This window comes from Leptonychotes weddellii, chromosome 13 (genome assembly GCF_054177405.1).
Source record: "Leptonychotes weddellii isolate Sample4059 chromosome 13, ASM5417740v2, whole genome shotgun sequence".
NCBI classification, from domain to species: Eukaryota; Metazoa; Chordata; class Mammalia; order Carnivora; family Phocidae; genus Leptonychotes; species Leptonychotes weddellii.
Window position 1 is genome coordinate 33,111,964 of NC_138381.1, and position 22,648 is coordinate 33,134,611.

The 22,648-nt window shown below is 47.4% G+C and overlaps 1 protein-coding gene across 1 annotated transcript in view; it reads right to left on the reverse strand.

The window, feature by feature from the left end:
- FHOD3 (formin homology 2 domain containing 3) overlaps positions 1-22,648 on the reverse strand; it is a 415,022-nt gene that overhangs the window by 45,488 nt on the left and 346,886 nt on the right. Inside the window, exons 19-20 of the mRNA XM_081802533.1 lie at positions 14,885-15,163; positions 5,632-6,512 (exon numbers count right to left, since the gene is read on the reverse strand). Coding sequence (XP_081658659.1) covers positions 5,632-6,512; positions 14,885-15,163 — 1,160 coding nt within the window. The remainder of the gene's footprint in view (positions 1-5,631; positions 6,513-14,884; positions 15,164-22,648) is intronic.

Genomic DNA, 22,648 nt, shown 5'->3' on the forward strand with positions numbered 1-22,648 from the left:
CCAAGGATCACATGGACAGACTCGGGAGCCCTGAAAGGGAGCTTCAGCTGGGATCTGACCATTCGTGGCTGTGTGATTTTGGCAAGTCACTGGCCCTCTCTGTGCCTCAGTTTCCTCTCTGGCACATATCTCACAAGGTTTGCTGTGAGAATAAATGAGACAATGGATGTAAAGCAGTGAGACTAATGCCTGGCTCACGGCAGGCAGTACAGAGGTATTTGCCAAAACAATCAGAATAATATTACTGGGATTAATACATGTAAAGTCCTCACGACAATGCCTGGAACATACTGCTTTCTAAAAATGAGTTCTTACTTATTTCACCAAGAGTGATTCCTTTTTATTGTTTTTACTCCACTGACATTTTAAAAATATGTGGTCTATCAATGTATATTTTTCACACCTAACGCATTTACCACCTTTACTGATCAAATGCACCTATACAAACAGGAATTTCAGGTCAGATCAGCGTCCCCACCCTGGAGAGTGGTAGTTCCAGAGGCCAGTGTAGAGACCCGATACTCAGTGTAGCCCACAGAGCTGCTTGCCGGGCACATGGCACATTGCATGGGGCTTTGTGAATGACTGAAAATATCTCATGAGTGTTCATTAGAGTCTAGACCTCCAGGCATATAGAATCCCAGAAAATGAGTACACTTTCAGGGGTACTAATGATCTTCCAAAAAAGAATGTAGAGAACATCTTGGTTTCTGTTTTTAATGAAGACTATCATGGTGATTTCCACATGCCGAACTCCCTTCCGAAGCTAACAGACTGGTCTCCAGGACTAACGCAAAGGGATATTCTGGAGAAAGTACAGGAGATTCTCCTTTTCCATGGCTGCCTCCATGACTGATGGGTAAACATTAAGTCACTAGCACTAGCTGGGAGAAATTCAACATCATGTATCTGAGGAGGAAACAGGCCTGATCAATCTACAGACACTTTCTGAAGGAAAACCAGAAAATGTAGTTTTTTTACACCAGTGCTTTACAATGGTGGGTACACAGAGAATCTTCAGTGGTACTTCTAAACATCAGTGACACCTGGGTTCTATCCTCTGAGATTCTGATCTCCTTGGTCTGGAAAAGGGCACACGGGTCATAAACATTAAATAATCTCTTATGCAATTAGGGTCACTGATTTAGATTTTCTGTAAGTCTAAAGGCTTTTGAAGCAGGATTGTTGAGTAGAAAGGTGTTCTTTCAAGAGGAATGCAATTTAAAAATAGGAAATGAAAGGCAGGGATAAGAGATTATTTCTTAAAATAGAAAAAGAGTAACAGGGTCCTCCTGTCCATTCTAAGATGTAACCAGGACCGGTTCTACCATTTTTATGAATGAGGTAGGATAAAGTCCCAACAGCTATAGACAATGCAGGGAGTTTTTTTTTATCAATGTTACGAGACTGACATGCCCAACAAATGCCAAGCTCACATCCCAGCACAGGGAGCTAAGCTGTCAGCTACAGAGAAACAGTCTTTCCACACTCAGGGGTAAAGCAGCATGGGAGGCTCTGGGGTTGGGTGCAGCTGACCCCTGAAGACACGGACACACGTCCTGCCACAGCTAACACCACGAAACCACATCATGGGTGTGGCTCTTGGAAATAAAACAGAAAACCTGGCTCTTCCTCTCCACACAGTCCTGGGGCTTCTGTCTGTGGCACACCACGGTAGGGAGGACCAAGGTCCGGAGTAGGGCTCCAGTGAAGGCAGAAAACTCCTCATGAGGGGTGAGTATGAAATGAGAAGTGCAGGGGGATGGGGAGAGGGGACAGGTGTGGAGGCATGCAATCTGGGCAGGTAAACAGGGCTTGGTTTCCAGTCTCCTGATGCGGCCCTGAAGAGTCACTCCTTTGAATTTTTAAAGATTGATTTTACTAGAAATAAAGGATGCAACCTTCAAAGAGTGGATATTCAGTGTATAGAACTTGTTACCCAGATGGTGCTGTAACTGAACGTAGAAACTGTGCTCAGGATGTGATTTGTTAGATGAACAGCCCTAAGCTGGAGAACACTCCCATGAAATGCATGACCTCTCAAAACACTTCTCAGCATCACTGTCGCAGCCCCTGGGTCTGGCTCAGCAAAGCACGGGCTTTATGACGATCAATCATCCCTCCTCACTCCCCGCTAACTGCCAGAAGAGTGACGCCAGAGGATATTTTCAAAACTGTCTGTTGAGAAAGTGACAATGACAATGAGGCCACGATACAGATGTCATAAAGATGTGACAACTGTGGAATTTTCCTAAGTCCTGTAACAAGGGAGACCGATACACATGGGCGAGCATTAAGGCAACAACATCACCAACGATGTCTAAATAAAGACTGAAAATCCCGTAGTTAGGCATGGAGTCTCTGAGGAACTTGTCAGAATAGGCTAGCCTTATCATGAAGCTTAGGAAAAAAAGTATTAATTTCCCCATTCTTCTGCAGTAGTCTTCTATAGCTGAGGCCAGCTGCAAAACAGCTACATTTCGCATGGCAACGGAGTGTGTCTAGTACCCTAACCAGGAGACCCCTGAGGGAGCAAGGGATTGTGCTCTTCAGGCATACACCTGGGCCAACCTGGGTACACCAGATGTATGGTCAGCCCACTTAAGTCCCAATGCTGGGTTTTGAACTTCCAGAGAGAATTCAGTTTTCTGAGGGCAATGTTAAATAAAATGACATTTCTGTACATCCTGAACTAGAATACTGGGTAGGAAAACTTGACTCTCTTCTTGGGGGAGAATAAAACGGAGTAGGGTAGGGGGTGGGGGAGTCAACATGGAGAGTGGTGGTGGAGGGGATCAATGCCCTCCTCATTGGTGCCTCATTTTTCACTTTAAATCAGTGGTGTACAACTTTGGTTGAGTCCCTGGGGAGCCTTTAAAAATAACCCAGGCTGGGGCTCACCCCAGACCAAATAAATCCTCATTCTCTGAATTTTCTTAACAAGTCACTGCTAATTGTTTCTGATATACTTTGAAATGCCAGGGTAAATAAAGTTGAAAAAATTTCTCCAAACCCATTTTGGAGCTCCCTCTCCATAATAAACCTAACAAGCCCAAGGGAGTAAGACAGGATTGAGTCCCCAAAGGGGAAACCAAGTCTCTTCCTTCCTTCCGTTTCCTCTTCCACTTCACACCTGTCTGAATCTGTCTGTAACTTAAGATCTAAAAACTGCCTTTTGGGAGCAGGAGGGGCTTTGCTACTCTTGATTAGGCACACAGGTTGAAGACCACTTCCTGGGGACTCCTCAGGATGATGCCAGGTCCACAGGGGTATTTCCCCTTATCTCCAGGGGCTTTCTGCCCTGACATCTTTCTCTGGGGTCACTTCTATGATTTCCTCTGTGATTTGCCACACCTCAGACCAGCAGTAGAAACACAACATGATGAAATTTAGCACAGGATTTCTGCCTTTCTCCACAAAACATAATTAAAGTCATCTTACTAAAAAGCTATGTATATTTCCTGCTGAGAGAGAAAAATAGCTCCAGTTCCAAAAACTATTTGGAAAGGAAATACAAAAGCATATTTTTCTGTACTTATTTCCACTAAGTGGTCACCCAGCCTTGGATCTGGAACATGAATCTTTATCTTGGGGGTGACCTGGTCATAAGAATGTTCTGGAACTCTGGTCTGCTATAAGTTTTCTGACAAAACCCAAAACCAGTTCCCTCTGCTCTGTGCTGGCTTGTGAAGTCTATTCCATTTTATTTGTGTTGCTCGCTATTGTGTTTAATGAAAAACTTCTCATAAGCCAGAATTCGGAAGTGGCTGTTTACAGCTGTGTTTTATGAAAATCACAGTCAAGGATTAGAAACAGAAGTAAAATTGGTTATATCTGCATTGCTAATGTACACTTAAGGGATTCAACTCTCCAATGTGATGTATTTTAATGTGCATTTTCACCTTTTGTAACATTTGTGAATTAGTTCCTGCTCACATTTCTTATCCGCCCCCCCGGCCCCGCCCAAAGAACAAAGGTATGGGTTTCTGGGTCCCACTGAAGAACATACTTGAATCCATTTGGTAAATTTTTCAATATACTATTACTTTTCTCTTATGCTCTCACCTCATAAAAACTAGGCAAACATTTGTCCTTTAGCCAGGCAATGAAGTATTTTATGAGGTCACGACCTACTTCAAGCAAGAATGGAACTTCGGGCTACTGAGAGGGCACTGACCAGACTCTTGTCACCAACCAGAGTAGGGCCACGAGAAGGAGGGAGGCAAGTGGACTGCCCGTTTTGGGTTCTCTCAGTGAAGCTTTTAATTTTGCTATTTCCTTTGTAAAAATGAAGTCAGAAGTAACTTCATTGCCAAACCAATACTCCCTTTTCTTCCTCCCACCCAAGTCAAGGGCCAGCAACCTACGGGTGCTGAGCAACCAGGGGAAGCCCAGAGGGCGCACCAGCCAGATGAGCCCACGTGGGAGGTGGTGGCTGAGGGAGACCAGCCAACTAGATCCGTAGGTTGGAGAGTGGTGTGAGGGAGGGCAGGCCCTGGGTAACCCTGGGCCACCTGAGACTGCTCTTTTAACCAGCCAGGCCTGTCTTCTCCCAAATGCCGGGCTGCGCTGGAAGAACCGAAGGGGGCGTGTGGGTGGCTCAGCACCACATGTCACCAGTCCTGGCAAAGTCAGGAGACGGACACACAGAGCGGGTGCCCAACCTCACTTTCCTCGATGTCATTTCCTAGAGAGGACAAAAGGGGGATCTACTTTCAGCTGAAGGACAGCACTGACAGGACATGATTTGCTTTGTTGGATCCTAGCTGTTTGGATTTATAAGCAGGAGGAAGCTTTAATTCTGACGCGGGCGGATTCCTGAGGCTGGAATAGTTTAGATTCACATCCTTGCTGAGACTGGGTAGAAACTGACACCAGGGTAAAGGTCAACTCAGGAAGAGCAGCCCTACTCCTGCACCCCCTCCAGGCACTGACCCTGTCACCTGGCCCCTTGTCTGAAGGACACTCTTGTCCTGAGGATGCTGCACATACTTTGTGAATCAGAATTGGTACTTGACTGGCAGGTCGGGGATCCCAACTCAGGTAGCTTTATACTCACCCAAAATGCTGATAAATGGAACACATGGAGCTAAAACTAATTTATGGTAAGTTCTTGCAGGTAAGCCTTGCAGACTCTAAATTACCGTGTGCTTACTGTGTGCTTACACAGAGTGCTTACAGCTGAGGTCCCAATTACTACTACCATCAACTATAATCAATCAAGGTAAGAGTAAATAGACCCATGGATAAAGTCCATGTGTTTGATAAATTTGCAAGATGACTTTCCTCCAGTTAATGTCAGCGTCTATGACTGGGCTATGCTAATGTTCCCTGGTGAATCATTCTGTCTTTTCGGTTATTTGGTTCTTTGAAAGCTACTTTCCCTAATGGTGTTTGTAGGCTGCCGTCCATGTTAGCCAATCAAGGGTCCTGTACTCATGCAGCTTACCTCTAGCGTAGGGCACAGACTAATCTCTAAAAGGTCAGATTTTTATACCGTCCGCCTTTTTCTCCCCCACCACATAGCCAAAGCAGCACGAAGGGATTTTTAAATACAACAGATCTCTCAGCCCTACTCAACAGCGGAAAGGAACTCTTTAAGTCAAGAAGCATTCGGGATGCTAGCCGTACCTTAGAGACAGACAGTTCCTTAGATTTAGACTCAAACAGGTGCTCCAGCCTGGAAGTGTCCACCTTGATGGGTTCCAGTTTTGACCACAGGAATTCTCTGCAGCGCCGGTTGTTCTTACATGGCCACTCGAACGGCCGCACTTCATTCCAGAAGAGACGGATGGTCTTCTTTTTCTTGGTGAATGCCGGCTGACCCCGGGGGACCTGGGGCCACCCTAAGCCCTGAGGAGCGTTGACTACTGGAGGAGGAGCCAATAAATTACCGGGGACTGGAGGGGGAGGTACGCTGTCCAGCAGGGGCGGTGGGGGCGGGGGCGGCAAACCCAGAAAGGTGGGTGGGGGTGGGGGCGGTGGCCCCGGGGCCTCCCTGGGACCCAGGTCCACGTCCAGGACGTCCACATCATCTTCCTCCCCCAGGTCGGTGAAATCCATGTCTTGGATTCTGAGCTCCCTCGGGTTGGCCATGAGCTGGTCCCAGATATAGTCAGATTCCGTCTTCGGCTGTGCGGATGCTTTCTCTGGGACCTTGTCATTAGGCTCGGCGTCAGGGGAGATGGACCCTCTCCCTAGGTCCCCGCTGTTGAATTTCTCAGCAAAGGCTTTCACGCTGCCCCGATTGTCCAGACAGCCAACGTCCACCCTCCTGACGCTGTCATCCTGGGCCACAGAGTTGGCCTGCAGGGTGGATATCCTGCTAGCCAGGCTGGCCACCGCCTCCGCACCCGGCTCAGTCCTCCCGTTCTCCCCCTCCCCCTTCTCCTCGTCATCCGTGGACTTTCTGTTATGGGCATACAGCATGTCCAGCATGAACCGTTTGTTGGTGAGGATGTCGCCACACTGTTCATTTACACCGGCATCCTGAACACCCGCCGACCACAGACCTGAAAGCGTACAGGAGAGGAAAAAAACAAAGTGAGCAAGTGGCAGGTGCCTCAATCTCATGAGAAAGCAGTTAGGTAATAACGGAGGCCTTACACACAGAGTGACTTCAGAGAAGACACTGAAATAAAGCAATTTAAGAGGCAGGTGGTCACAGCTGACAGGATGCTCTTGACCAGGAAGAGACGTTGCATCAAAGTCTCAATGACTTGTTCCAGGGCCCAAGACTCTTGTAGGTAGGATACCACTCTTGGCTCCCACCCTGGTTCATGGGACTGTTTTCCTCACTCTTCCTGCCCACCCATGACAGTGGGTCAGGACCCACTGAGCCACAGATAACTAAGGGGCTTCTGTCCTAACTAGACACAGGGAGGCAAGGAAGATGCTCCCTCGCCCACCATAGGACAGGTGTCGGAAAGGCTGCGGAGTTATGTCTGTTTCCCCCCCCACACTCTGCATCTGCATCAGTGCAGCTCAAATACCTGGGGAAACACACAAACCAAGTCACTGGTCATACCTTAAGTCCATGGGCACCAGTCTTCAGGAAACCCTTAATGCTGCCTGGCAGCCTCATCCATGACCTCTCCTGGGGGACTTTTCCCACCTCCCCTCTCTCCTCTAACTTCCCCACCATCTCATCTGCACACCAGCATAGCCTTGCTTCCTAGTTCAACAGCTTAACAGAATAAGTCAGAGGAGATCTTCCAGGGTCTCATCCAACCTCCCCCCGCCCCCGCCACCCACACCTGAACCCCAACCATGGCCTTCCTCCTGTGACTACCGATAAACCATCCCCTTCAGCAGAATCAACCACTCCACATGTGCATCTGGAAGCCATTCCTGCGGTTCTCTGTCCTGCATTTCCCATGCTCCTCCCACTAGACCTTCCTGCTGGCATATAAACATGGTATAATTTCACCCATCTTAAAAAAAAAAAACAAAACTCAACTCCACTTAGCCCTCAGCTATAATCCAACTTTTCTCCTTTCCTTTAAAGTAAAGCTGCTTATCAGAGTTGTTTGTCTCACTGCTCCAGTTTTTCTTATTCTCTCTCTTGAACCCAGTCTAATGAAGTTTTTGCTCTCACCACCTTTCAAAGCTGCTCCTTCCCAGGTGGCCGAAGACTTTGGTGCTACACTAGACCCAGCAGCTCACTCCCTCCTTTACTTATATCCTTCGGGTGACTTCTAGGACACTGTACTCACCTGGTTTGCTGCCTTTTCTCTGGCTGCTCTCTCTCAATCTCCTATGCCAGTTCCTCCTTATCTTTGCCCTTTAAATGTCCTTGGACCTCTTGTGTCCTTGTACACTTCCCATCTCATCCAGTCTTCTGGCTTTAGCTACCACCTCTGCCCTCATCCCCACCCCCTCTCCAAACCTGCTTCTCCTGCAGCCCTTTCCTATCTCAGACATGGCAACTTTCATCCATCCTGCTGTCAATTCCAAACATCTCAGTCAATGGACTCCTCCTGTTCTTTCATGGGCACATCTAACACAGCAGGGTGTCCAGTTAGCTAAATCTTCAAGTCACATCCAGAATCCACCCACTTTTCTCATCACCTGCCCTGCCATGGTCCTGGTCTGAGCCAGCATGGTTTCTTGCCTGCAACACTGCAGGGATGTCCCTTAGCTGGTCCCAACTTCCATGCACGTCCCTCGAGAATCAGTTCTTAACGCAATGCCATGTGTTAAAATGTCTGATCAGATCTTTCTGCTCAAAGACTTCTAATGCTGCCACATTTCACCAAGTAAAAAACCAGTGACTTTTCAATGTTCCCAAGCCTTGCATGAACCCACCTTAATTTTCTTGGTGAACTGGACCTCTTTAGCTACAGTAGCTGCTTGACCTTCCTAGACCTCACCAGGCATGGTCTGGCCTCAGGGCCTTTGCCCATCCCAGGACAAACGGCACCCATTTAACCACACAATCTGCTTCTCAACCTCCTTTTAGGTCTTTGCTCAAACAGTATCTTCCCAGTGAAGTCCTCCCCAACCACCTTACTTAAAATTGTGCAGCACACCCTCCCTCTCCCCAGAGCCATTTATCGCCCTTTCTGGCATTCGTCACCAGAGCACTTATTACTGCCTCATTTTCCTTATTTATTTTATTGCTGCCTTTGTCCTACCACTGGAACAATTACAATTGTTAAAACGTCCTCTTCATTGGAATGTAAACTCTGTAAGAGCAGGAATTGGGGTTTCGTTGTTGCTGTTGTTCACTGTTGTACTCCCAGCATCTAGGATGAATCAATGAATCAGTGAATGGTCAGGAATGTTATTCCTCTGAGTTTGCTTCCTAAGGGCCAGCAGGGCTGTTTGGCAGGCATTCAGGATGTGAGTTCCATCATATACCCAAGGCCTCTGTGGATACTTGTGTTGGGGGATGGCAGGGACCTAGGCCACGGACATGCGCATCGATGTAGCTTTTGTTCCACCAAAGGAGAATGGCCCAATCAAACATGCTGGGAGGGACACTGGTCTCTCCCATGGCCCTGCCTTGATCTTAGAGGAGGCATTATTGGGGAGCACAAAGGTCCCCTGGTGCTCTGTTTCCTCTGTAGCTTTGTCCTCTGCTCAGCAGTGACCTAACCTCACCAAAGGACCAATACCCGAACAAGGAGCTCTTGAACCCTCTTGCAGGTTTCAAAGAATACACTTAGGAGACAACCACCATCAAAGAGGGAGGAGACAGCATTTGAGGACATGATGGGAAAATTTGGGTATCTGGAGTCCCTACAACTGGCCGGACAGTCCTGTAAACAGGAAGACTGCTTTGACGTCAGGAGACTGCAACACATAAAGTGGAGAAGGAAAAAGAAAAGGACACAATCAGGTAATATTTTAAATGCTGGTTTTTGGGGCACCTGGGTGGCTCAGTCATTAAGTGGCTCTGTCTTCGGCTCAGGTCATGATCCCAGGGTCCTGGGATCGAGCCCCACATCGGGCTCCCTGCTCAGAGGGAAGCCTGCTTCTCCCTCTCCCACTTTCCCTGCTTGTGTTCCCTCTTTCGCTGTCTCTCTCTGTGTGTCAAATAAATAAATAAAATCTTAAAAAAAAAAAAAAAAGTGCTGGTTTTCTCCCTTACTCTTTTTATTTACTTAGGCCTTCTTGGATCATTACGTAGTGTTGCTTCTTTATCTCTAGTAATTTCCTTTGCTCTGAAGTCTACTTTATCCGATATTAATATAGCCTCTCCTGCTCTCCTTTGATTAATGGTAGCATGGTATATCTTTTCCCAACTTTTAACTTTCCATCTACCTATACCCTTATGTTTAAAAGGATTCTTGTATACATGGCATATAGTTGGGTTATATTTTTATCCACTCTGCAAATCTCCGTCTTTTAATTTAAAGTGATTATTGGGGCACCTGGCTGGCTCAGTTGGTAGAGTATGTGACTCTCAATCTTGAGGTTGTGGATCCGAGTCCCATGTTAGGTATAGAAACTACTTTAAAAGAAAAAAAATAAAGTATTACGTTAGGGCTTCAGTCTGCCTCTTTATTTTTTGTTTGTTCCCTTTGTTTTAGTTCCTGTTTCTCCTTTTTGGGTCACAGGTGGGTTACCTGAATATTTTTAGAATTTCAATTTGATTTTTACTGTTTTTGAGTACACTGCTTCATATAATTTTCTTAGCAGTTGCTCTAGGAATTACGATATAAACACTAACTTCTCTGTGTGCTGGTATTGATGTTCTACTACTTTGAAGCATAGAACCCTTAATTCCATTTAGATCATTTTACCCTCCCTACTTTAAAAACAGTATTGTCTTAAGTATTTCCTCTACATACTTGAGCACAACACATCACATTCTAATTCTTGCTTCCACCATCACATATGATTTAAGAAACTTATGAGGCAAAAGATAGTCTTTTTTATTTACTATTTTTACCTATTCCATTGTTGTTTTTTTTTCCCCAAATTCCGAGCCTTCTTCTGTCATCATTCTCTTTCTGTTCAGAGAACATCCTTTGGCCATTCTTTAAGAATGGCCTGCTAGTGGGTGCCTGGGTGGCTCAGATGGTTAAGTGTCTGCCTTCGGCTCGGGTCATGATCTCAGGGTCCTGGGATTGAATCCCGCATTGGGCTCCCTGCTCCTTGGGAGCCTGCTTCTCCCTCTGCCTTTCTCTCTCGCTCTGTCTCTCATGAATAAAAAAAAAAAAAAAATCTTTAAAAAAAAAAAAAAAAAGAATGGCCTGCTAGTGACAAATTCTCCTAGTTTTTCTTTGACTGAGAATGTCCTCATTTTCTCTTCATTCTTAAAGGCTACTTTCACTGGATCCAGAATTCAGGGTTGATAATTCTAGTCTTTCAGCACTTGACAAATGCTGCGCCCCTTCCTGTTCACCTCCATGTTTCAGATGAAACATTTGAATTGGTGTTCTTCTATAGGTAACACATTTTTCTTCCTACTCCCTTTCAAGATTTTTTATTTTTGATCTTTAATTTTCAGAAGTTTGCTTATCATTTGTTTTGGTGTGAATTTCTCTGGATTTATCCCCATTAGTATTTGCTTAGCTTCTTAAATCTGGAGGTGTATGCTTTTTGCCAAATTTGGGAAATTTTCAGTCATTATTTCTTCAAGTATTTTCCCAGCCCTGCAGGCTTTCTCCTCTCCCTCTCAGACTCTGATGAAATGAATGTTAGTTCTGTTGATACAGTCTTACAGGTCCCTGAGGTTCTGTTCATTCTTTAGTCTATTTTCCCCTCTGTTATTCAGATTTGGTAATTTCTACTGATCTGTTTTCAACTGCACAGATTATTTCCTTTATTGTCTCCAATCTACTACGGAGCCCAGCAAGTATTTTATTTTGGTCATTGTATTTTTCAGTTCTATAATTTCTCTTTGGTTCTTTTTAATATCTTCGATCTCTGCTAAGATATTTCATTTCTTTCATGTGTTTCCTGAATGTTTGAACTGTTTACTGAAGCCTTATCATGATGGGTGCTTTAAAATTATCTTGTCAGATAATTCTAACATCCAGCTGATCTCGGTGTTGACATCTGTTGCTTGTCTTTTCCCATTCAGGTTGTGATTGCCCTAGTTCTTGATATGATAAGTGATTTTAGAGTGTGTCCTGGATATTTTGGGGATTACTTGCTAGACTTTGGATCATGTTTTCTCTTTCAGCAGGCGCTCACCCTGTTTAGTTGTGGTGTACAGGTCTTGGTGGGGGTAGATGTTCAGCTCCCTACTGGGTCCTACTGTCACCACCCCAGCAAGAGGGCTGACTCACCCTCACTGCAGATGGGCAGGGTGGGGGTGCAGCAGCCCCTTGACCCCACTGGCATCCTCCCAGTGAAAGTGGAACACTTACTCACATTGCCTGCAAGTGGAGGTGAAGGTTCACCTTCCCATTGGTCTCTACTGATTCTGGGTTGGGGAGAATAGATTGAAGCCTAGTTCTACCTCCAACCACATCATTCTACCTTTTTTATGCCAGGTGGGGATAGAGACTGAGCTCCTTGCTGGGCCCAGCTGGTGTCAGAGAAGGAGGGCAGGGGCAATAGAATGGTGGTTAGTCCTCTTCCACTGCCTCAAGTCTCTCTCCTACTGGGTGAAGGTGTAAGCTCAGATCTCTATAGGACCCCACTGACACTACCCCAATAGGGGAACTGGGATGCCACTTGCTTCTGCCCCATAGGGGATAGAATATCAGTTCTCCATTAGGCCAGAACTACCCCAGCAAGGAAATAAGAGAGCACTATCGGCTTCTATTGGGCAGGGGATAGAGGACTAGCTCCCTCCTGAGTCCCACTGACACCACAGAGTTGGAGGGAGGGGAGAATGGGAACTGTGTCACCCCTGTTTCCATGGAGTGGAGGTTATAGAAGATCACTTCGTCTTTGGTCCCACTGAAACTACCAGGTGGGGGAGCATTAGGATAGTAGCAGATTTTCCATTAGTAATTTTCTAGGGTAGGGCAATGTATTTATAGCCAAAAAGATTATCTGTTCTGTTAGGCAATCCTTTTCCCAATTCTTTGGCTATGGGAATAGGATTTACTTAGAGCTTCACTGCCATGTCATTAAAGTCCAAAGGTCCTTAGACAGTCTGCCTTCTTTCCAATTTTCAGAGTCCTCCTATGGTTGATTGTTGTGTTATGCCCAGGGTGTTCCTAGTTTAGTTGTAAAAGGAAGGAACTGGTTACAATAGAGCTGCTCCATCTTAGCCAGATGCCTCTTCATTCAATTATTCATCAGTGGTTTTTTTGAGCCTTTACTATGTTCAGTCCTATAGCTAGGAAGTGAGGACTCACAATGAACAAGACAGACATCCCCATCCTCACAAAGCTTACATTCAAGTGGAGGTAAAGGACAGTTATATAAGGCATTACAGCAAAGTGTAACAAATGCTACAATAAAACCTCTCACACTAACACCATGGAGCAGAACATACGAAACAAAAAGAAAAAGCCACACAACCAGAATAAGTTGAGACTCTTTCAAACCCTACAGATTCATTTCTGAGTAATGGATACAATCATTAGGATCATTATGATTGCTTTTGTGATTTGAGAACACTCTGAAAGGTAAGAGCTGCCTGACTTTACAGCTGCTGATGGTGCCTGGGAGCAGTGGGATTTTCTAGGAGCTAAGAAGCTACAACAAATAAACATGATCATCGCATCTTTTAATAGCCCCAGACTGAAGCAGTAAAAAAAAAATCACTGCAAAGCCCTAATTCCTGAGTCAATACTCTTGGACACCACCAGCTTTTGGTAGAAAGTCAATGGTTCTTCACTGGGAGTAGAGTCTCCATTTTTGGAAAGTTGCCCTTATTTGGAAAAATATTGGACAATCCTGATCCAAGAAAGTTCTGTTCCTTGGCTTCTTTTCACTAACCCAACTTGTTGATATGGTTTAGGCTTCCTAAACCTAGCGATGACGAATAATTCCTACAGCTATTTATAATAAAACATGATTTAAGACCAAACTGATCAAGAAGATTTACACGACCTGACCCCCTGCACTGTGACCCTAATCACATTAAATGTGAATACTAACAAGTACAATTTGGGAGACTAACTGCCATCTGGCTTTGAAAGAAAATTAAGTAAATATCAATATATGTACTACCTTCTAGCACATACATCTTCAACCAAACAGACACGAGATTTTCAATGCAATAATTACTAAGATGCAAACTAATAAAGTCTTTCAGTTCTTCTTCAGTGCATCATAATGACCAGCAATATAAAGAATAAAACTTATTAATATGGCTGGTAAAAACTCAAATATCAACTAGGACTAAGACATTGATTGATAGGTCTCATGGCAGGCATTATAGCTCCATTCATTCATTCAATTTTCATTCACACATACATGCTTCAGAGACCATGTATTCTTAATCTGTGAGCTAATGAGCCATGCATGGGTCATGTCACCAGCTGGCAAGCCCTTGTGGAGCCTTCATGATGCACTTTGGGCCCAAGACATAGGCTCCTTGTGTGTGTATCAGCCTGTAAGTTAATGAAGTCTGGCTAGTAAGACATGCCTCCCCTGGTGGAGGGTGTTAGTTGAGAGAGGTGGCTGTCATCTCAACAGCATGCAAGTCGTGGGCAGGAAAACCAACCCTATGGTGTTGCATGTGAACCATAATTCAAATGATTATATGAATCCTTTACAATTCCTATAATCCTCTGTGGCACCCTCCCCGAGTCCCCAGTGAGGATTAACATTCCATTTGGTCTCTCATCATATAGTTGCCATGACACAGATGAACTGAATGAATATCAGCTATAATGCCAAAAGGATCTAATTTCATAAAGAAAAGCAGATACTTTCTAACAAAAGAGCAGCCCTGAGCAGACTGTAGAAAGTTACTTAAATCATGTATATTCCACTAGAGTACATCAAACTGACTTCAGCACACTTTGAACTGCCACTTTCTAGAAGTACTCATTCAGTTCATTTTAACAAACAAATTGCTGTGGTCTGCAGTGTCCATCATAATGGCTTAGCACACTTCACTAAAGAAACTTCCGAGGGGGCAGATAGCAACATGACGTATGTCTCAATTTAACTCGGAAAAAAAGCTACATTTACTATTAACAAGCAATTAGAAGGAAATGAGGAAGTTCTCTTTTGGGACTCATTCCTCAGGAAAAGTCCTTTGCTGTCCTCATTATTGGGCCCTTTCCCCACCTGTCAAAGTGATGGTATAACGGCATGGCACAGGGCATGGGGGCCACCGTCCCATGGGGCAGGAAGCTGAGGGCTGTCCACAGTGTGGCCATGCCCTTCACCTCCCGACACCAGGGGACACAGCCCAGTGAGTGAGCTGAGCCAGCAGGGTCATCTCAGTGGCCAGCAAACCAAGTCCCCCACCCAGTGGTCCCTGGAACGTATTTACTGAGAAAAGGGGCTGTATTACCAGTTCCCCTGTCCCTGGAGAGCTTGTCCTCCTTCTCCTCCCTCTCTAACGTGCTGCTGGAGGATGAGATGCTGGAGGCAGAGCAGTTGTCCTTCTCGTTCACCTCCTCACTCTGCCTCTCTTTCTCACTGAGAGAGGCCCGCTCTTCCAGCTCTTGTTCCAGCGCTTGCTCCACTTCCTTCTCCGCTCCCACGCGGGCTGGCGCTACTTCCGGGCTAGCCTCATCCGTACCCTGCCCCGCCTCCGCCTCCGGTCCAGGCTCAGGATCCCCAGCACTCGCTGGTGGAGACAACAATGGAGATTATAATCACAACAGGAATTTCTCGGCAATGTCAAGTGAGGTGTGAAAGTAGACATGAGGTGGATTTCTCTCTGCTGCTTGTTGTGGGCAGATTTCTAAAGATGGCCCCCAGGATTCCCATCCCCTGGCCATTCAGCCAAACGCTCCTCTAGACGCTGCTGGGAAGGGATCGGGCACTTAGAGCCACTTGACTCTAAGATGTGGAGATTATCTAGAGGGGCCCGATACAATCTGGTGAGACTTTTATAAGCACAGTGCTTTCTGGTTGGCCACAAAAAAAAACAAAGTCAGAGAGATTAGAAGCATGTGGCTTTAAAGATGGAGGAGTGATGTGACGGACATGGAATGTGAGTGGCCTCTAGGAGCTGAGAGTAATTCCTGGCCAACATAAAATAAAGAACAGGGACTTTGGGCTTGTGAGCCCAAGAAACTGACTTCTGCCAACAACCTAAATGAACCTGGAGGTGGATTCTTCCCAGGGCCTCCCAGTGAAAGACAGGCCAGCCACAGCCTTGAGCGAAGCGTCATCATACCCAGGGCTGAGCACCCGGTTATACCCTGCTGGACTTCTGACCTACGGAAACTGTGAGATAATGAATGGGTCTATTTTGAATCACTGTGGTAATTTGTTACGCGCCAGGAGCTGCCCTATGTTTTATCGGTAGCCAAACCAATGAGGACTGTCGCCCTTTGCTTGAATTAGGTTTGCTCATAATTTGATTAGCCCATGATTTTGAAAGTTGTTCAGGAGAATTGCAGACAGCGGACTATTTGTAAACCTATCAAGGCTGGAAATTTGATGCTCATAGCAAGGTCAAATGTTCATGCTCCCATGTGTGACTCCTCTACAGAACAGGAGAATGGCACAGTATGGCTTTGCATGGTTTTACTGAGCAAAATTCTCAGCTGTGCACTGTATATGGGTAGCAAAATGATTGAGAATACAGAAAATTCTGAGCGAACTGCCACATGTGAAGGCCAGAGGGAGACAGGTCACTCCTGAGAGAGTGATCCTCAGGCCTGGACAAAACCACATTGCTGGACTCATGGCAGTGTGCCCCAAGAGCGTGTGCTCAAGCCCTAGGCATATGCTACACAAATACAGAAATTCAGCAGGATCTGCATGGGGCAGGAACTATAGGAGACCTGCCCAGACCCCAGGAGGACAAGCAGATCAGGGTGCTCCCTCTGTGGAGGCAACCTGCTGGCTCAGGTGAGGGGGGATGGCTGGCAATGGAATTAGCAGTAGAGGCCCTCCAGCAGGCCAGGCAGTGCCATTCCTACGGGAGAGGAGAGCTCAGGCCTCACTGGGCAGGGAGCCCAGCTGCCCTCAGCTTCCCAGCCAGAAGTCATTCTGCCAGGACTCCCGGGGTCCAGTTCGCCCACCCCTCATCTTCTCTCAGGCTGCCTTCCTCTGAGAAAGAGGGAATTGGGGAAGGCGCAACGTCAGCTTCTCCTTATGTTCTTGGGTAACTTCCAACCACCAAAGGAAGAGTGACTCCTCCAGGAGAGTCTCTCCAGTGCCCTTCAGGTAGGAACTGAGTGTAGAGGTCAGAGAGCCTCTCCCTTCCACCTGCCTGTGGCTTCATGACAGGTTGCATATCTTCCAGTCTAGTAAAGGAACCTGCTTCCCTGGGAGCCAGGAGGAAGGCAGGCCGTGGCAGCAAAGGCCCTCTGCTGTCTACTGGCTGCCCCGGCTGGGTGTCCCCAAGCACTGGTGATATGAGGACAAAGTTTCTAGGCCGAGATGTGCTGCTGGGCAGTAGCAGGAGGAAACCGAAGGACATACAACCGTGAGCCCACATATCTAAGCGTGGTACTGTCCGACACTGTTCCTCAAAAGCAAAGACTGAGCTGAGCACCGGTAAAGAGTGAATACATCCTTGGGGCGCCTGGGTGGCTCAGTCGTTAAGCGTCTGCCTTCGGCTCAGGTCATGATCCCAGGGTCCTGGGATCGAGCCCCGCATCGGGCTCCCTGCTCAGCGGGAAGCCTGCTTCTCCCTCTCCCACTCCCCCTGCTTGTGTTCCCTCTCTCGCTGTCTCTCTCTCTCTCAAATAAATAAAAAATAAAATCTTAAAAAAAAAAAAAGAGTGAATACATCCTTGAGAAAAATTCCCCTTGGTATCAGAGGAATTTTTATGGCGATTTCTTCATCTGATAATAAAATATTTAGCAAGGAGCTACAAACACTCCTTCATTTACGAGCAGGGCGGAAGCACCGCGTTACCAATACCACTGTCATCCGTTGGTTGACAGAAGGCATATGTCCTTGCGCACATTCACTGCAGAATAGCCACATCAAAACGAAAACGTGTTTCCAACAGTCTAGCATGTGGCAGGCATCTGAGTTTTAACTGGTGAGCATCTGGCGAACACTGGCTGGGGTGCCTCCATGGGGCTTTATCACTGACAGGGAGATGGGTGCAGTGGGTTGCCATAAGCCTGTGTCTACTCTCCATCCCCAGGAGACTAGGCACACGAAGTAGGAAAGACCCATGATTTGGTGGCGGTGTGACTTCAGCCCACGCGCACGCCACCATCATGTTTCCTTCCATGGAAGCAGCAACTCTGGCCCCTGATGAGCAGGGGCAGTCTGGACAGGTGTGGTAATGGACATGCACATGCTAGAGAGCCATGCATTCTTGTGGCTAAAACACTAAGCAATTTCACCCCCCCCCATACTGGGGCCTCACTTCGTGGAGTCATTTCTGTGTGTGATCCGACCACCAGGTGGTTTCTCTGTGTCATTACTTCTGGGGAGGTAGCCATCTCCAAAAGCGCCTCCTGACCAGAATGCAGACTCAGCATCACGAGGCCTGACTGCAAATCCGTGGCACGTGAGGTTGTCCTAGCGATGGACAAATAATATTCACACACATTTGAGTCAAGCAAAACCAGTGAAGCTAGAGAGCGACGGTGTGAAAGCAAACACATATCGCTGCTCCTTCCTGACAAATACCTGTCCCACACATGCCAGGCGGCACACTTGTCACTGGCAGAACACACATCCCGGCTTTCAGAGGGCTCGCTCCTTGGCTAGGGAAACGGGACGTAAAAACCCATCAACGGGGATCACAGTGGTACGTAGCCGGGCACCCAAGAGAAGGCACTGGATAACAAGTGACAGGGGTCCCCTGGAAGGAGCAGCCCGGATCCATGGCAGGGCCCTTCTGCAGCTGCATTAACCAAACACAGGAATGACAAGGGCAAAAGGTCCCCGAGGGCTGAGACCTGACCTTCCTCTCGTGTCCACGAGCCCCCAGCACAGTACTGGACTGACATCTGCTCACAAAGGCTTCGCTGACACCCAGAAAGCTCCTGCAGACTGCACCCCGAGTTCCAGAGCATTTCTGCTCCCCTTTCCCATTCTCCTTCATCAAGACCTCTCTCACCAGCACCCCATCCACACATACACACCCATTCCTTGAGTCACTATGCTCTGCCAGGCTGCCCCACTCTGGGCAGACAGGGAAAAGGTATCATCTACCCTCACGGAGTGCCCAGGAAGCAGGAGGAACCGTATCCTATGAGTGTCCAGGAGGAGCCCTAAAGAGAGCTAAGGCATTTCTCAACACCTAGGGGTGGAAACTGCTCACAACTTCCCACTATTGCCCGTCCTTGTATTAAATGAGCTTTCTCTAGCCTAACAATGGTGTTGGTGGCGAAAGACACAGTGATACATGAGTGACACAAGCGACAGACCCAGTGCTTGTCATCATAGGGATTACAGAGGAGCGAAGAGAACCTATGTGCCTGGCCATGGCCTCTGCATGGCAGAGGTGGGGGAACCCTACCACCAATGAACATGGAAATCCCAGCCCCTTGGCTCACCCAGACACAGTTAAACGTATCTATACACGTGACGGTGCGCTAAAAGCAAAAGCATGGTGCCCTGGGGGGCTGGGGGTGGTATGGCAAGGGACTTTGGCAAGGCCTGGGAAGAAACATAAGTTGCTGGGCCAAAAGGACATTTAGGCAGGGTCTCCAAGGAGGAAAATGAGTTCAAAGGGGGAAAAGTGGACACGAGAATGTTCTGGGCAGAGGGAAGAGCATGTGCAGAGACCGGCATGGGCCAGTCTGGAGGAAGGAAAGCGACCTGGTGTTGGAGCTCTGGCAGGGGCCTTGCAAGGTGGGGTGAGGAGCTGGGATGTCACGCTGAGGGTAGTGATGGCAGCTGTAGGTAGACACAGGCAAATACTTCCCGCTGGGACAGCTGACACATGCCTGGTGCTATGGATGAAGCTCCTCAGTCGTGTGGAGCACACAGTCCAGGAAACAAACCCTGCAGACAGAGACCAAGGAGGAAGAAGCGAATGCCAGACATGCGCTCAACAGACGATGATGAATAAAAACATGGCGCCAATGGGAAGCTGTTCCCCACGCCAGAGAGCCACTGGGGGACGTAGCGTGTCAGCATCTGAGGACTGCAACTGAGCACACCTCACATGAACAGTCTACTAAATCTGCACAACCCCTCTGTGGGGAGGCCTCTCATGTTGCCCTCAGAAAGCAAGGCTGGGGAGAAAAGAGTGAAGGCCCAGGCCATGGTGTTTGGCAGGAAGGGGCAGGGTACCCACTCCCGAGCACATGCCTGTAAGGACCCTGAAGCCCTGCCTTTGGTGCAGGGTCAGAAGTGACTGCAATAAACCAAACCTGCAAGTCAGGAGCTGCCAGGGCCCCCCAGCTTTTCCATCACCAGCCATGCCCACCCATCACCTCAGACGGAGGAAGGATGTAAAGATCTGGGGCTGGGCCGAGGAGGAGAGGAGTTGCGAGAAGTTCCTGGGCCAGGGGCCAGGTAGTCCTTCTTCCCGCGGCAGGCATGAGTATGGAAGTGAAGGGAGGACATGGCAAGAAATGCCTGGCAACATAAAAGGCATCCAAAACCAGGACCCATCTTCCTGGACCACATCCTAAGCAAGCAGACTAATGGGATCCTGGCGTTGCCAGAAAGCGCTTAGCAAAGGCCAGAAAAATGTATTTGGCCAGAACCTGCACTGACCTGATTCAAAGGGCTTTAAATTAAATTTTAAGGTGGGAGTGCAGAGAGGAGAAAAAGGAGAAAAAAAATCAAAATTAAACTGCATAAAGGGATATAGGAATGGATAATTTAGGTCATGTGGAAGAAATCATTGAAAGGAAGAGATCCACAGTATATTCAGAAAGAAGTAACAAGGAACCTGGTTGTAACCATCCTGGGAATGGGCCTATAACCCGAGCACGACCACTGAAGGGAATTCTTTATCCAAAGAAAACAGACATTACAGAACAGAGAGACTGGGCATGGGAGCAGGATGGGAACCCATCAACATGAGAACCACAGGGAAAGAGGGAAAACTTCACTGCTTTTGTTGAGAGAATATAAAAGGGTGCCCAGTCAGATGCTGGGACTTCCCTCACACAGATCACAAAGCCGGGAGGGAGCTGAGAGCGAGCAGGCCCTGAGGAATTCAGCCAGGGCAGAGGACGGCTCCTAACAGCTAGCTCTCTTTGTCCCTCCAAAAGCCCAGCACCAACTCCTCATCTGGTCCCGGAAACCTCACTAGATGTCAGGCCCAGCGTACTGGGTCCCGAGTGCCTTCTACACCCTGTTGCGTCCCCGGAACCACGTCCACACCACTCTCTGGAGCCCTCACATCGGCAGCATGAAGGTTAGTGTCCCCATGTAAGAAGTGAGGACACCTCTCCAGAGAGGTTAAGCAACTTGTCTGGGGCTACACAGTGGGCCGGATGCTCACAGCTGCTCCTCCAGAGCCACCCTCTGCTCTGCTCTGTGCCCCGGGAGGCTGGGAGGGAGGGAGGACAGGCAGGAGTATTTATGCCTCCACTCTCTTCACGTGGGGCCTCAGTTTCTGTCCTGTGCGCTCCTTCCCAAGGCTACAACTCTCACTGAGTCCCAGGCATGGACCAAGTTCCTCCAGGCCTGGAGGTGGGAGCAGTGTTGATAGTCCCCCACTGCTGCTCGTCTCTGGGGACTTCTCCACCCAATGGTCCTATGACCTTCCCCACACCTCTGTGAACTGTCCCTTCACTGGCTGCCCTCAGGCACCCTCTAAGCATGTCCCTCTCCTTCCAGCCTCACCGACAAGCAGAGCTGGGATTTGGACCCCAACGGGACTGACTGAGAACCTCAGGCTATTAATCACGATGGTAAACTGTGAGGTGGGTGACTTATGCTATAAAGGAGAAGCACATAATCATTCCTGAAGAGACAAACAAACAAATATAACATGCAGAGTGCACAAACGTTCCAGGTCTGCTTTCATCCATGTCCCTGACAGTTGAGTCCAGAGTGTCCAGTTGGAATCTCCTATCATGCAACTCTTCTTCGAAGAGATAAATTGCTGGTAGAAAGATCTGAACTTAATAAGTCTTTGGGTGGCTTCAACTGATTTCAGTCTGTGATGGTGTCTCGATGACTCTGCCAGGACTTGGCTTTCTGGCAGGTCTTACGAAACCAAGGGCTGGGCCAGCCAATTCTATAATACTTGCTCCAAATCATGTACATTCCAGGGACCTCCCCAGTTCAGAGCTAATAACTAACACCATCAACTTTAAACTTGTGGTTTAATCACATAAATGTGAAAAAGGTCCCAAGAGAAAAAGCTCACAACTTTGAAAATTCTTCAGACTTTGCCTTTGGTGTTAGGCCAGTTCACGCTAAGCTGTTCACTCACATTCACTCTAAAGCAGGATTTCTTGGCCTTAATACCATGGATATTTGGGGTTGGAGAATTCTTGGTTGTGGGAGGGCTATCCTGTGCACTGTAGGGTGTTTAGCAGCATTCCTGGCCTCTACCCACTGGAGGCCAATAGCACCTCCTCCTCAGTTGGGACAACTAAAAATATCTCCAGACACTGCCAAATGTCTCTTGGAGGGAGTGGGGGAGGGGGCAGCAGGGATCATCCTGTATTGAGAATCACTACCCTAAGGGAACAGTTTCATTAGGATGGGCTCAAACTCAGCCTCTTCAAGCTTTATACAAACAAACAAACAAAAAAACCCCCACTTTATCATGTGCAAAATACTGATCCATCAGTCTAGTGAATTCGTATGTCTTCAAAATTTAGCCCAGTTTTATTCTCAAAATTGAGAACTATATTTCCTAAACAGGCTCAGCCTAAGCCACCTCTTAAGATGAAAACCCTACATGGCCAAAATTACCTTCGGAAGGCCTTTTGGAAGACGCCATTTTATAGATACCATACCAACCCTCACAGCTCCAACAATCAAGGTGTTCATTTAGTTTCAATGGAATGCCATAAGAAGTATTGGGCTTGTAGTACCACGAAACACAAATCCTTATACTCTAAAATCACATCTGATGCAGCATGCTGTTCATACTGTAAGAGGCACATGAAAGTCAGGAATGACTCAAGAAAAAAACAGATCTGTGGCCCTCATGTCACGCTCATCACATGGAAACCTACATCTGAGTTGGATGTTGGGCAGGATTACAAG